The sequence below is a fragment of the Myotis lucifugus genome, unplaced genomic scaffold (assembly GCF_000147115.1).
Source record: "Myotis lucifugus unplaced genomic scaffold, Myoluc2.0 scaffold_50, whole genome shotgun sequence".
Classification (NCBI taxonomy): domain Eukaryota; kingdom Metazoa; phylum Chordata; class Mammalia; order Chiroptera; family Vespertilionidae; genus Myotis; species Myotis lucifugus.
The window spans coordinates 5,047,964-5,063,757 of NW_005871098.1; the positions used below are offsets into that span (position 1 = coordinate 5,047,964).

Here is a 15,794-nt window from a genome sequence, read left to right on the forward strand (position 1 = left end):
CCTACTCATTCTGGTTCCTATGGACATTTAACATCAACCATGCCCTTGCTTGGACTAGAATTTCTCACATTCTTCTAATCCCCAACCCCTTTAATCTACTTGGCCAACTCCTATTCCCAGATTTCCATGTGTTATTGGAAAATACCACATGAAACCTTTCTACCACTCTAAAAACCTTACTTTTTTATGGTGGCCTTCCTTATCTCATAAATACCTTGGTTTCACAGCTCAATGATTGTTCTCTTAATATTCTTTTTAGTATTTACCACCCCAGGCTTCGTTCTTCTCCATCAATTTGCTTCATTCTCTTTTGTACCTGTAATCTTTTCTATGTTCAATCCCTCTCAAGACAGTTACCAAATAAAACTATCAAAATAATTGATCCATAAACAAAATACTGATCCTATCTACCAGTCTCAATTTTACAAACTTTGTAAAAAATTGTCTACCCCTACAGCTGCTACTTCTTTGCAATCTCCTTAGTCCCACAATATAGCTATTTAATTCATTATTCCAGTGAAACTACTCTGAGAGTTTACACCAGTAATTTCTGAATCACCACATTAAATAGCCTTTTCCAAATGTCTGTACTGTGACACTACTGACCATTCTCTCTTGATTCTCCTCTTCCCTAAAATTCTATAACAGTTTTCTCTACTTTCTTTACACTTCTCCACTTGCTGGAATCTCCCTTATTTTTTTTTTTATTTACTTATTTCTTTCTTTATTTCTTTCTTGAATGTGGACAATCCCCCAAGTTTTGGTCCTTAATAGGTATACTTTCCCTATATACATACTTCTCTCATTGTTTTTATCTACTCCCATGAAACAGTCGGAAGTAGAAGCAAGCAATCAGAACTTGCCTTTTCATGTAAACTTTGAATTTTTTCCTAACTTAAGAAATTCTTCAATCAATTAAAAAATTAATTTAAACAAAAAAAGCCTTGGCCAGGTAGCTCATTTGGTTAGAGCGTCCTCCCAATACACAAAATCAACCAATGAATTCATAAAAAATTGGAACAACACATCAATATTTCTCTGTCTCTAAAATCAATAAATAAAAAATAAAAAGAGCCCTAACTGGTTTGGCTCAGTGGATAGAGCGTCGCCCTGCGGACTAGAGGGTCCCTGGTTCAATCTGGTCAAGGGCATGTACCTTGGTTGCAGGCACATCCCCAGTAGGGGGTGTGCAGGAGGCAGCTGATCGATGTTACTCTCTCATCGATGTTTCTCACTCTCTATCCCTCTCCCTTCCTTTCTGTAAAAAAATCAATAAAATATATTTTAAAAAAAAAGAAATAACCTGGTGAATTATAATATTCATTCACTTCAATTATTAATTCGTAAAAAGTAGTTAAAATATAGTTAAAGAAAGCAGATTATCTTTCAGTATACTTCAGACTTTATTGCTGACATATCTTAAGAATGCTATTCCATTAAATTGAAAGCAAAAAAAAAAAGCAAAACAAAAATTATTTTCTAAAATGGTTTTCTCCATACCTTCCAATAGTGTCTCTGCCTTCATTTTTCACAGACTGATAAATCTTTCTCTCTTCATCTGAAAGTGTAATATGCTGAATAAATACTTTACGTTCTGGCAACTCCAAAACAGGTTTTCCTTTAACTTTGCTTGTCTTGGTTCTTCTAAGTGTAATATTTTTAATTAGGGACTGTAAACGCCTAGAAAATAAAACAAATAATTACATAATTTGTTATTTCTATATAAGTTGATTCAACAAGAACAAAAAAGAATATTTTAAACTATTACCATTTTATAACCTTAGCAAAGGATTCCTTTTTTAGTCTCTTTCTTGGACTTTTATCCAATCTGATCATCACAGACATATTCTACAAACAGAAAATTACAGCAACAAATACATTGTAATTTGCCCTAATTCAATACCTGTCACACAGTTTAAAATTTCTGCTCTTCTCCCCATTTTTGTTCTAATTTCTAACCCTTTTACTTCTCAGTTCTTCAGCTATATCACCCATATTCAATACTCACATTCTTAATAAGCACCTATTAAGTGAAAGGTGTTATGCCCAGATTTCAGGATCCCCAAGAAACCACATCAGGGAGCCAGCCAGTCCGATGCAAAAGCATAAGAGTCTGTATTCGAGCTAGCTCGGCTCCCCCACCTTGCCGACGCAGCGACAGGAAGCAGAGAGAGAGATAACTCTGTGTGGAGATGGGTTATATAGGGGGAGTTGGAGGAACGGGAGGAGAAAGGACTGTGCTCTGCCCGATTTGGCCAGGCACAAGTCTGTGTCTTGTTCCTGGGTGTGGCTAGCAGAGGCTTAGACTTCCGGGAAGAAGCTCCTTGCCAAGCACGTGGCCAAGGTAAGATGGAGCACTTACCCTGGGGCAAGGTGGAGGGCATAGCCCTTACCCTGGGGCAAGGTGGAGGGCCTAGCCCTCGCCCTTTCAAAAGGAATTATACTAAATATCATAAAAATATAACACCTTCAAAAAGTATTTTAGTAACATGAAAATCAAGGTACATAAATAAATTTTATTAAGTAATGAAAAAAATAACACAATATAACAACCCAGAAGAGGGACAAATGCCTTATAGGTTCTATAATTTGACACTCCCCCTTTTCAGTATCAGAATAAAAGGAGGCATGCCAATTTTTTTTTAAAAAGGTTTTTCCTAACACTGAAATATAAATACCATTTCTTAAATTAGAATTTAAATAGCTGATTTGAAGGAATCAAAGAGGCAGTATTACAAGCTAGGTTAGTGGGTTTTGAATCTTTTTCACTAAAACCCAGAGTAAGAAACAAATTTCAGTCCATTCAGCAAACATATAAACAAACACATACAACAGAAACAAACATTCCACAAAATACCATGTGTGATGCACTCTGCTTGTTTCTTTAATCTTATAATGCTACTGCCCTCTTCTTTAAGTAATTTCATAACCGGCTAGATAATCCCAAACCCTCTGTTTGAAAACCAATATTCTAGGCAAAAAAGTTAAAATACATTAGCCTAGTACCTTGTAAAAATGGCTATTGCCAAGCTGAATTTTATTTATGTTCTTAACTTTTACCTCTCTCCACCAGAAATAACTTTCTCTTATAAAACTCTTGATGCTACTGTACATCATTCCATCATTAAATTACCACTGTATAAAGCTATACAAGATAAGTTATGAAATTTGAGTGCATTTTGGACCCTCAGGGCCTATAAAGTTTTTCCTGTTACTACTTAAATCTTTATCTCCCCAAACAAGAATCACTAGGTTCTGAGAGTCAAAGGCATAAAGTGGTAACACTTTTTGGAGATTAAAGCCAATAGCCAAGTTAAATAGTAATGAAAGTGGAAATTGGTTCAAGCTGCTAACAGTTATTTGTAACTAATCAGTTATCATGAAATTACTTACCTAAGTCCTCCTTCATCTCCCATTGTGACAGGTCGCTGTATTGTTCTATGCCACCACTCTCTATCAAGTAATGGTTTTAGTTTTAAAAAGGAAAGAAGAGACCACAAGTCCTTTAAAGAATTCTGAATTGGAGTACCTAAAAATAACATGAAATAGTTACAATTCTATAACCAGAATATCCAATCAGATATCTATCTAGCTGAATTGAGACAATAGCTCAAAATGGACACTCTGTACCAGGCACACCCACCATCAACCTGTGACTATAATCCCTTCTTAGACATATACGTAATCTCAAAATACAGTTTGCTCTAATTTTTAGCTCTCATTTGCCATACTAACAAATAAAAAGACTACACACCCACTAAACTCAACTTTCTCCTTACCTAGAAAATTTCCTTGACTTTAAAAAAAATCTTTATTATTGAGAGTATTACAGATATCATACCTTTTTTTTCTCTCTCCATTGCTCCCCTCCACCCAGTTTCCACCCTGCACCAGGGCTTCACCACCCTATTGTCTATGTCCCTGGGTTATGCACATACGCATATAAATTCTTTGGTTAATCTCTTCCCACATTCCCTCCCCTCTGAGATTTGTCAGTCTGTTCCATGTTTCCATGCCTCTGGTTCTATTTTAGTTATCAGTTTATTTTGTTCATTAGATTCCACAAGTGAGATCATGTGATATTTGTCTTTCTCTGACTGGCTTATTTTGCTTAACATGACAATGGTCAGGTCCCTCCATGTTGTCCCAAAAGGAAACAGAGCCTTCTTTCTTACAGCTGCATAGCATTCCACTGTGTAAATGTACCACAGCTTTTTTATCCACTCATCTGCTGATGGGCACTTAGGCTATTTCCAGAACTTAGCTATTGTAAATCGCACTGCTATGAACATAGGGGTGCATACATTCTTTCTGGTTGACGTTTCAGGATTCTTAGGATATATTCCTAGAAGTGGATCAATCACTGCATCAAATTGCAGCATCATTTTTACTTTTTTTGAGGAAACTCCACTGTTTCCCATAGTGGCTGTACCAGTCTGTATTCCCACCAGCAGTGTACTAGGTTTCCTTTTTCTCCACATCCTCCCCAGCACTTGTCATTTGTTGATTTATTGATGGTAGCCATTCTGGCAGGTGTGAGGTGGTACCTCATTGTCATTTTAATTTGCATCTCTGACGATTAGTGACTTTTAACATTTTTCATGTCTCCTGGCCAACTGTATGTCTTTTTTGGAAGTTTATAGATATTAACCCCTTATCAAATGTATCATTGGCAAATATTTCTCCCATACAGTTGGTTGGTTCCCTTTTCATTTTGATGGTGGTTTCTTTTGCTGTGCAGAAACTTTTTAGTTTGATGGAGTCCCACTTGTGTTTTTTTTCCTTTGTTTCTCTTGCCCTAGGAGATATACCAGTGAAATTTCCACTATGTGAGGTGTCTGATGTTTTGCTCCCTAGGTTTTCTTCTAAGATTTTTATGGTTTTATGATTTACATTTAAGTCTTTTATCCATTTTGAGCTTATTATTGTGTCTGGTTTAAGTTGGTGGTCTAGTTTCATTTTTTTTGCATTTATCTGCCCAATTATCCCAACACCATTTATTGAAGAGACTGTCTTTACTCCATTGTATGCTCTTGCTTCTTTTATCAAATATTAATTGAGCTTAATGGCTTGGGTAGATTTCTGGTTCTCTGTTCTGTCTCATTGATCTATTTGCCTGTTCTTGTGCCAGTACCAGGCTATTTTGATTACAATGGCTTTGTAGTGTAACCTAATATCCAGTATTGTGATCCCTTCAACTTTGTTCTTCTTTGTCAAGATTGCTGTGGCTATTCAGGGTCTTTTTTGGTTCCATATAAAATTTTGGAGTATTTGTTCTAGATCTGTGAAATATGCCATTGGTATTTTAATAGGGAATGCATTGAATCTACAGATTGCTTTGGGTAGTTTGGACATTTAATGATGTTAATTCTTCCAATCCATTGCTTACTTGATTTTTAAATCAACAGCACTAGAAAGAAAGCAAAAACTAATATGATTTCATATTCTCTTCCCCATCCTCTAGTAAAGCAGACTCCAAAATGGAAAGTAGAGAAATCAAGATTCTAATTGAAGGGTTAAAGTACAGTGGGGCCTTGACTTACGAGTGTCCCGACTAACGAGTTTTTTGAGATACCAGCTGTCTCAGGGCCGATTTTTTGCATTGAGTTGACAGAGTGATTTGAGTTAACGAGCTCCTTAACGAGCTCGGTCTTGGAACAAATTAAACTCGTAAGTCAAGGCCCCATTGTATCTAATAAATGTCCACAGTTCAAGAATAAGTCTAGTTGTCCCATAAACTGAACAAGTCAAATATTTTATTAAATGATTGCTAGGATTAATATTGGAACAGTCTTTATATCCACTTGAAGTTTACAAAGTTACCTTACTAACTCACTTAACAATACATATTTGGGAATTAATTTTTTAAAAACTGTAATGCTATCATTACCTGTCAATACCCATTTTCTTTCTGCTTCTAAATGAAGTGCAGCTTTAGTCTGCTGAGCATTTGGATTTCGTATGGCATGTCCTTCATCCAGGATCACTCTTAGCCACCTTATGCTATGTAATGGACTATCACCTTTCATCTGAAATAAATGTTTCATATGAATGAAAAACATAAGAAAGTAAAATAGTAGTTTATGTAATTTGATAAGTAATATGAATTAGTATTCTCGATATCAACTTACTATGTGTTAGGTATGGCTTTCAGCATTGCATACATTAAATTAGGGAATGTTTACAAGCTTATGAAGTATTATTACTCTTTTTTTACAGATGAGAAAATTGAAGCACCAAGATGTGAAGTATATTGTTCAAAGTACCACAGCTAGGAAGTGGAAGAGCTAGCATTCAAAGCCAGGTAATCAAACCAGGCTTGATCTGCTGTGATCTTGGTCCAGTACACTGAAGTACTCTGCCTCAGATTAAAATGGTATATAATAAAAGGGTAATATGCAAATCGACTGAACACTGGAATGACTGGTCGCTATGACGTGCACTGACCACCAGGGGGCAGACGCTCAATGCAGGAGCTGCCCCCTGATGGTCAGTGAGCTCCCATAGGGGGAGTGCCGCTCAGCCAGAAGCTGGGCAAGTGCAGCGGCGGTGGCAGGAGCCTCTCCTGCCTCTGAGGCAGCACTAAGAAGCAGCGAGCTGAGCGGTAAGAAGCAGTGAGCAGGCAGGTGGTAAGGAGCGAGGGCTCCTGGACTGCAAGAGGGATGTCTGACTGTTGGCTTAGGCCCATAGGGAGTGGGCCTAAGCCAGCAGACAGACATCCCCCAAGCGGTCCCAGACTGTGAGAGGGCGGAGGATGGGCTGAGGAACCCCCCACCGAGTGCACGAATTTTCGTGCACCGGACCTCTGTACACTGATAATATAAAAATTATCACTCACAAGAAATACTTGAATACAATATAACTACTTTCTTTTATGTAAAAGTAAATGTTCTTATCAGAAGACTGGAATTTTGCCTGGCCATTGTGGCTCAGTGGTCGAGTGTTGACCTATAAACCAGGAGGTCATGGTTCAATTCACAGCTCGGGCACATGCCCAAGTTGCAGGCTTGATGCCAAGTGGGGGGCATTCGGGAGGCATCCAATTCAATGATTCTCTCTCATCATTGATGTTTCCATCTCTCCCTTTCTCTTCCTCTCTGAAATCAATAAAAATATATTTAATAATTTTAAAAAGACTGAAATTTTTATAATAAGGTATTTTCAAAAACGTTTTAACTTAAAAACTGGAATTATAGGCAAACAACAATTAGACTTTTACATAAATTGGGAAACACAAATTTCAGCTACGAAAAAGCTTATTTTTAAACTGAGACAATCAAATCATTGTGATAGAAAATAATATTCTATAATAGTTAAAAGAAAATTCATTTACAAATTGTTATGTAGTTAGTTTAAATTCAAATTTAAAAATTGATCTTTAAGTGTTCTAAATGGAATGTATTCCTACATTAATATCTAAAGGCCAACCATTTCTTTTGCATAATATTAAAACATAAATTCCTGTTTATTTACTGTGTATTCTTAAGTATTTAGAAAGAAAAAAAGTATGAAGCTTACATTTTGGAACACTTGAGAAACCTGAAGCATATTTCTTAAATTAAACTTTTGAAAATCTCTGAGTATCAGTATACTTACTCCATAGTCATGAGTTAAAATATTGTAAGTAGTCAAAACAATATCCTGTTTTGAAAGCAAAGCCGGGTCTCTAATACGATCAGGACCATAATAAACATAAAAATTCAAGTGCACATCTGATTTTATATGTTGTCCAAATTGGTCCTAAAGGAAAATTAGAAATATTTTAAATAATAAGCAGATTAGTATCAGGTTTAGTGTGTGTGTGTGTGTGTGTGTGTGTATATATATATATATATAGTACTGTCTTGGTATAGTCAAACAAATCACACTACTAAAATTACATAACATCAAGTTTCCTGCAATCTAAACTAAAATAGCAACAATAATAATACTAATTATTATTTTATTGTCAGGAAAACTGGCATATATACTATAATAATACACTGTATAAATTTTGCTTGGACCTACCAATGAGCAGCCACTTCATTTTTGACGGAAAAATACTACAAAGCTTCTTTAAAACAGTAATTAGTTCTTTTTTAATTTAATATTTTAATACACAGGATCTTTAATGCTTCCAATTACTTGGTAGACTTAAAAATATCAAAATTAAACAGTAAAAGAACCAGTATTTTCAAGATAGCAACCAGTATTTTCAAGATAGTAGGTAAAGATTCAAACACAGTATCCATTTTCATTCAACATAGGCCTACTACATGCCAGGTACGAAGAAGAAGAGTAGTACAGCTAAAAAGAAAAATAAGAACTGGTCCCTGCTCTCTCTAAAGACATGATCAGTTTTTAAAACTTGAGTTTTTATTTTCTTAACATGAAAACAATATATGTGGGTGAGTCAGAGCAAAAAAACACACACAAATGATTAGAATAAAGACAGACGACACCAAAGAGAAACAGCTAAGAAACCATTTAGGTGAGAGATGATGAAGCCCTAAACCCAAATAGCATAGAACAGAATGGAAAGAACAGGTCTGAAAGAAACTCAGAAGGAACTCCTGGAACTTGAAGACTAATTAAATATGGAATATCTTCATGAAAGCGAATGCAAAGAAGCTGCTATTACTTAAAGTGACTGCCTAGGAGTACTGTGTAATAAAGACATAGGGCCGAAACCGGTTTGGCTCAGTGGATAGAGCGTCGGCCTGCAGACTGAGGGGTCCCGGGTTCGATTCCGGCCAAGGGCATGTACCTGGGTTGCGGGCACATCCCCAGTAGGAGATGTGCAGGAGGCAGCTGATCGATGTTTCTCTCTCATCGATGTTTCTAACCCTCTATCTCTCTCCCTTCCTCTCTGTAAAAAATCAATAAATTATATTTAAAAAAAAAAAGACATAGGGAAAACTGGTAAGTTTAAAATAAAGAAGGGGAAAAGCAGAATAAAGATGAGAAAGAGATGATGAGTATTATTTCAAATGACATTTAAAATTTTGGGTTACTACAGAATATCTGACTAGAGAAGTATACTAGGAAAATTTAATTATTGGCTTATAATGCAAGTGTAGATATGGACTTTAAAGTTTTCATCAGACAGAACATGAAGCTATAGAAATGATTAAGATTTTCTAAGGAGAACATGTCCATGAGAAAACAGAGCCTGTAGCCTACACAACACCAATATTTAAAGAGCAGTCTTGAGGATCTAAGATGGCGGCAGATTAGGTGGAAGCTGCACTCACATCCTCCCAGGACCAAACTGGAATTACAACTAAATTATAGAAAAATCATCCTGAGTAACCAACTGAAGACTAGGTGGAGAGAAGCCTATAACCAAGGACTTACAGAAGAGGCACATCAAGACTGGTAGAAAGCATGGAGTTGAGAGGGCTGGCCAGGCTCCCACTGTGGCAGCTGAAGTTCCAAAGGGATACCTAAGCTGCAAGGGGTTCTCTGAGAACTCTGGGATCTAAACCCCAAGTGGGGCTCCCCAGCTCAGAGCACCAGAACTGGGAAAGGTGTCCATATAACATCTGGCTGTGAAAAGCAGTGGAGTTTCTCTCTGCCATCAAGATGACTAGAGATGTAGGCACCCTCTTAAATGGGCAACACACAAAATTTCATTTGCAACCACTCACCCTGGGCTCCTACGGAGGGAGGGCAGAGTGGACTAGAGCTGCATGAGGAGAGACCAGGGTTCGTGGCTCTGGGAAGAGAGCTGAGAGGTCAGCCACCAGGATCCCTGTGCTGAGTCATTCTCCCATACTACAGAAGCCATCTTTTTCAAGCAAAGCATTCCCCTTCATACAGCATCAGCCTGGAGGGAAGCAATAGCCCCACCCATTGGAATCCCTCTCATCCCACCCTGTGGAGCTTAAACCTAGCTGAAGAATACAGCATGAGTCTCTTTAAGTGACTGAGCCCAAATGCCAACCTTTAGGCAGTGGCAGATCTCTGGGTGCTTTGAGTCTTTGCCTGAGATTCTCCTGGGACCAGGGCTAGTAAAAGCAGACCTTGGTGTGCAGCTTGGTCCTTTCTACATGCAGAGTGAGTCACAAGCTGTGGAATGCAGATAACTCCCAACAGATTGCCCAGGGCCAGACACAGACAGCCTGTGACATTGGCCGGTACCAGAGTCCCTCCAAAGAGGCCCAGAACCAATACACCCAGTGGCTAATTCCAGACAACAACAGAGCAGGTTCCAATAAGCTTCACAAGCAGCACATCACAGAGAGATCTCAGCAGGCACCAGACCCTGCTGAGTTGAATTTGGCTTCATGTGATCAGCACCTGAAGAGCAACCTGCACAGCAACCTGCACACTGTGTTTAGAGTTGAGTCTCATTGTCACCGGGTCTGAGGATTGATCCCACACCCGATCGGACCAAGAGCAATCAAGAGGGGACTCACATAACATGCACAAGGGACATTCTTAGAGCACTGAGCTCAGGTGATCAGGGAGACTGTGCCATTGGGTCCCCCAGGACACCTACTACATAAGGCTGCCCTACCAAGACTGGGAGTCACGGCAGATCTACCTAAAACATAGAAACAAACATAAACAGGCAGCCAAAATGGGAAGACAAAAAAACAGTCTCCAAATGAAGGAACAAGAGAATTCTCCAGAAAAGGTAAATAAAATGGAGGTAATTTATCAGATATAGTGCCCAGACTAATTTTTATAAGGATGCTCAACAGCATAAAAAAGGACACAGAAACCATAAAAAAGGACAAGTCAGAAATGAAGAATGGCTTATCTGAAATAAAGAAAACACTGAAGGAATAAACCAGGGGTCCTCAAACTTTTTAAACAGGGGGCCAGTTCACTGTCCCTCAGACCGTTGGAGGGCCGGACTATAGTTTAAAAAAAAACTATGAACAAATTCCTATGCACACTGCACATATCTTATTTTGAAGTAAAAAAACAAAACGGGAACAAATACAATATTTGTATTTGCATGTGGCCTGCGGGCCGTAGTTTGAGGACCCCTGGAATAAACAGTAGGCTCAATGAATCAGAGGATAGAATCAGTGATTTAGAAGATAAAATAGGAAAAAACACCCAATTAGAGCAGCAAAAAGAAAAATGAATTTTGAAAAATGAGTATAGTTTAAGGGACCTTTATGACAACGTGAAATGTAACAACATCCACATCATAGGGGTCCCAGACAGAGAAGAGAGAGAGCAAGGCATCCAGAACCAATTTGAAGAAACGATGACTGGAGACTTTCCTAACATGGTGAAGGAAAAAGACATACAAATCCCCCCAAATAAGATGAACCCAAAGAGGCCCACACCAAGACATATCATAATTAAAATGGCAAAAGTTAGCCCAGCCAGCATGGCTCAGTGGTTGAGTGTCGACCTATGAACCAGGAGGTCAGGGTTTTATTCCCGGTTAGGGCACATGCCTGGGTTGCGGGCTTAATCCCAAGAGGCAGCCGATCAATGATTCTCTCTCATCATTGATGTTTCTATCTCTCTCTTCCTCTCTGAAATCAATAAAAAAAAATATTTTTTAAAATGGCAAAAGTTAAAGACAGAGATAACAAAATGATAATCTTAGAAGTTGCAAGAGAAAGGCAGTCAGTTACCTACAAGAGAGCTCTTATAAGACTGTCAACTGATTTCTCAACAGAATATTTCAGGCCAGAAGGGATTGGCATGAAATATTAAAAGTGATGAGAGTGTCAGGATCACAGATTATGCCCCTTCTCTCTCCAGTTCCCAGGGAGTAGTGTTAACTGCCTACCACCACAGCAGCAAAGACTGGGCCATAGGAGAGAGCCATGGCCAGGGAGGGGAGGAAGCCACCTCGAGCATAATGCTGTCCAGGTCCATCCACACTGTCGCAAAAGTTGCAGATATGGCCAGTATGAACCAAGAAATCACCAAAGCTAAGGAGAAGCCTCCATTTGATCAGTCAAGTTCCCATGGATGAACTATCTATGGAGGACTATTGGAATGAAATTGACAATATCAAGAAATCTAGTGAGAACAGACAAAATCAAGAGGTGGTGGTTATCAAAGAGCCTGACATGGGTGAATTAGAAGAGTGGCTGAAGGAGGCTGGTTTGTCTAATCTCTTTGGAGAGTCTGCTGGAGATCCCCAAGAAAGCATGGTGTTTTTATCAACATTAACCCAAACCAGGCAGCAGCTGTTCAGAAATGGGTAGAGAATATCTCCCAGACTTTAAGGAAAAAGAACAAACAGTACCACATTCCTGTTGTCAGAGACATATTTGCTTAGTAGGCAGAGTCCAAAGAAAAAGCTCCAGGTGGCAGTGAATCACAGTCAGTTAGAATAAATAAAAAATACCAAGGAAAAGATGACCAGGCATCTATCCTAGTTGTTGGTGAAAGAAGCTGATGCCACTGGTGCCTGAGGAGGCACCTGCCTCTGAAATAGTTATCAACCTGGAGGTATCACCTGCAGAGCAAGCCGTCAATCAGAAAGACAGCTCCAGGATAGGAACCAGAAAAGCAAAGGCAACAATGCCCCATTACCTAATTTCAGATTGCCAAAAAACAAAACAGGTACCACCAGGATTGGTAACCTAACTACCCAGGACATGAAGAAAGTTTGCTATTTAGCCTTGATTGAACTGACCACCCTCTATGACAGGGGTCCTCAAACTTTTTAAACAGGGGGCTAGTTCACTGTCCCTCAGACCGTTGGAGGGCCGGACTATAGTTAAAAAAAAAAACTATGAACAAATTCCTATGCACACTGCACATATCTTATTTTGAAGTAAAAAAACAAAACGAGAACAAATACAATATTTGTATTTGCATGTGGCCCGCGGGCCGTAGTTTGAGGACCCCTGCTCTATGATGTACTGGGTGTTGAAATGAAACAACAAAAATGAAGATCGAGCCCTAACTGGTTTGGCTCAATGGATAGAACGTCGGCCTGCAGACTGAAGGGTCCCAGGTTCAATTCCAGTCAAGGGCATGTACCTTGGTTGCGGGCACATCTCCAGTAGGGGGTGTGCAGGAGGCAGCTGATCGATGTTTCTCTCTCATCGATGTTTCTAACTCTCTATCACTCTCCCTTCTTCTCTGTAAAAAATCAATAAAATATATTTTTTTAAAAATGAAGATCAAAACAAAAGATTCTGACCCTTTTTGTGTTCCACTGACAGTATTGTTAGAACAAGATCAGAGGAAAGTACCAGGAACTCAAATATCCTTGATATTTCAAAAACTGATTGATTTTTCTAATTGAAGAGGGAGGTTTGGAAACTGACAGCCTCTTAAGAATACCTGGAGCTGTCATTAGAATGAAGAATCTTTGCCAAGCCCTAGAAGCAAAGTTTTATGAAGGGACTTTTAACTGGGAAAATGTCAAGCAGCCCGATGCAGCCAGCCTGCTGAAGCTGTTCATCTGTGAGCTGCCCCAGCCACTGTTCAGTGTAGAATACCTCAAAGCCTTCCAAGCTGTCCAGATTCTTCCAATCAAGAAGCAACAACTACAGGCTTTGAACCTTCTCGTCATCCTTCTGCATGATGCAAATCAAGACACACTGAAGGCCCTGCTTGAATTTCTCCAAAGAATAATAGACAGACCGTCATAAATGTAGCAATGGTCATGGCCCCCAACCTTTTCATGTGTCAAGCATTGAGTCTGAAGTTCAGCAAACAGCGAGAATTTGTAATGGTAGCTGGTACAGCTAATGCCATGCACTTATCAAAAACTTCTGTGGACAATTCCCAAGTTTCTTGTCAACCAAATGAGGAAGCAAAACACCAAAAATCTTAAGAAAGATGAAAAAAATGAGAAATTGATGAAGAAAATGGCTTATGACCAAGAAAAATATGAAAAGAAGATAGGAGTACAAATGATGTAAGAAAACCTTGAAGATATGTATTTATACAGGTTTTAGTACTGTTTTTAATATCACACAGCAAAGAGTTCTGCATGTTTTTGTTGTATGACTTAATACACATTCACTAGGTCCTGGTACTACATATAAGATAAAGTCATCAATAGCGATAAGTGTACTCCTGCAATTAGTAATACTCGACAGTTGCTCAGGTGTTGGGGATTTAGCATGTAAGCTGTTAATTGGTAGGTAACAAAGGAAGATAAGACCAGCATGTCTCAGAACACATCCACTCACACATATACAACCAAGGACTTCCTGGAGACTCCAGCTGCCCAGGAAATGTGTAATGTCTAGTGAGTAAAGAGTCCCTTGTGTGGACCATGGGTCTTTTTTCTTCAATGTTTCTCATCTGTGAAATGGGGAAAAATAACTAACCCACAAAGACAGATAAGTCAATGTGTATGTTGTGCCTCAGATACTTCCTGGACTTCAGTAAGTATTTAAAGGTTCTTAATTGGATCATAAGAGGCATTTGGAGAAAGTTAGTTACAATGGAGAAAATTAAAATATTTCAGAAAAGAAATATTTATACTGTTATAATAATACATTAAGAGCTGGGTTTAAAATAATGAAATATACAAGAAAACACATTTTTGAAGTGAGTTACCAAAACTCTAACTTGAAACCTTAATATGAAATGGAAGGGTTTCTATTATTCTATTTATGGTGAAAACACCCCCACCACCATCACCATTAAGGTTAATCAGTTGCATGCTGCCATCCTGTGGCATATTGTGGAAATGCAATTATCAGCCTTTGATATTTCTGCTTTGGCCTACTTAAGGATCCAGTAATTGCGGGGGAAAGGGGAACCTCCTTTATTCATTGATAGCTCTCACTGTTACAAAATAAAATTCTCTTATCATTTAAAAAAAAAAAGATGAAAACCAAGTACCTACAACCAAGGCTATTTTACCCTGCAAGGCTATCATTCAAATTTCAAGAAGTAAAGAGCTTCAAAGACAAGAAAAAAACTAAAGGAGTTTATTACCAACAAACTAGTATTACAAGAAATGTTAAGAACTTGATGGAAGAAGAAAAAAGATCAAAGAAGGAAGAAAGAAGGAAGAAGAACATCAACAACAGAGGAACATAGTTAAAAAATAAAACGGCAATAAATATGTACCTATCAATAATCACTTTAAATGTAAATGGATTAAATGCTCCAATCAAAAGACAAAAGGTAGTTAAATGGATAAGACACACCTCAGAACAAAATATACACACAGAGTAAAAGTAAAGGGATAGAAAAAGGTATTTCATGCAAAAGGAAAGAAAAAGAAAAGCTGGGCTAGCAATCCTTATATCTGACAAAACAGACTTTAAAACAAAGGCCATACAGGATACAAAGAAGAATACTATATAAGGATAAAGAAAGCAATCTAACAAGAGGACATAACCCTTGTAAACATTTATGGACCCAACATAGGAGCATCTAATACTAAAGCAAATCTTGATGGACATAATCTCAATAAATTTAAGAAGACCGAAATTATATCAACCATTTTCTCTGACCATAATGCTATGAAACTTGAAATCAATCACAAGAAGAAAACTGGAAAACACAAAGACATGGAGGCTAAATAACATGTTATTAAACAATGAATGGGTTAACAATGAGATCAAGAAAGAAATCAAAGGATACCTTAAAACAAATGAAAATGACACAACAACCCAAAATCTGTGGAACAAAGGGAAAGTAATTCTAAGAAGGAAATTCATAGCATTACAAGCTTATCTCAGGAAATAAGAAAAAGCTCAAATGAACAATCTAATTTCACTCTTAAAGGAACTTGAAAAAGAACAACAAAGCCCAGAGTGAGTAAAGGAAGGAAATATAAGATCAGAGCAGAAATAATGAATAGTTTAAAAGCAACACAAAAGATCAATGAAACAGAGTGGTTTTAGAAAAGA

General features: G+C 38.0%; 1 protein-coding gene and 1 pseudogene across 3 annotated transcripts in view; one reads left to right on the top strand and one right to left on the bottom strand.

Annotated features, from left to right (window-relative positions):
- Nucleotides 1–15,794, bottom strand: part of HLTF (helicase like transcription factor) — a 165,990-nt gene that overhangs the window by 35,474 nt on the left and 114,722 nt on the right. For all 3 annotated transcript variants that reach the window (XM_014455775.2, XM_023753751.1, XM_023753750.1), the window contains 4 exons: nt 7,597–7,740; nt 5,891–6,029; nt 3,394–3,529; nt 1,501–1,680 (listed from right to left, as the gene is read on the bottom strand). In XM_014455775.2, the coding sequence (XP_014311261.1) occupies nt 1,501–1,680; nt 3,394–3,529; nt 5,891–6,029; nt 7,597–7,740 (599 nt within the window). The remainder of the gene's footprint in view (nt 1–1,500; nt 1,681–3,393; nt 3,530–5,890; nt 6,030–7,596; nt 7,741–15,794) is intronic.
- Nucleotides 8,256–13,852, top strand: LOC102427734 (annotated as a pseudogene).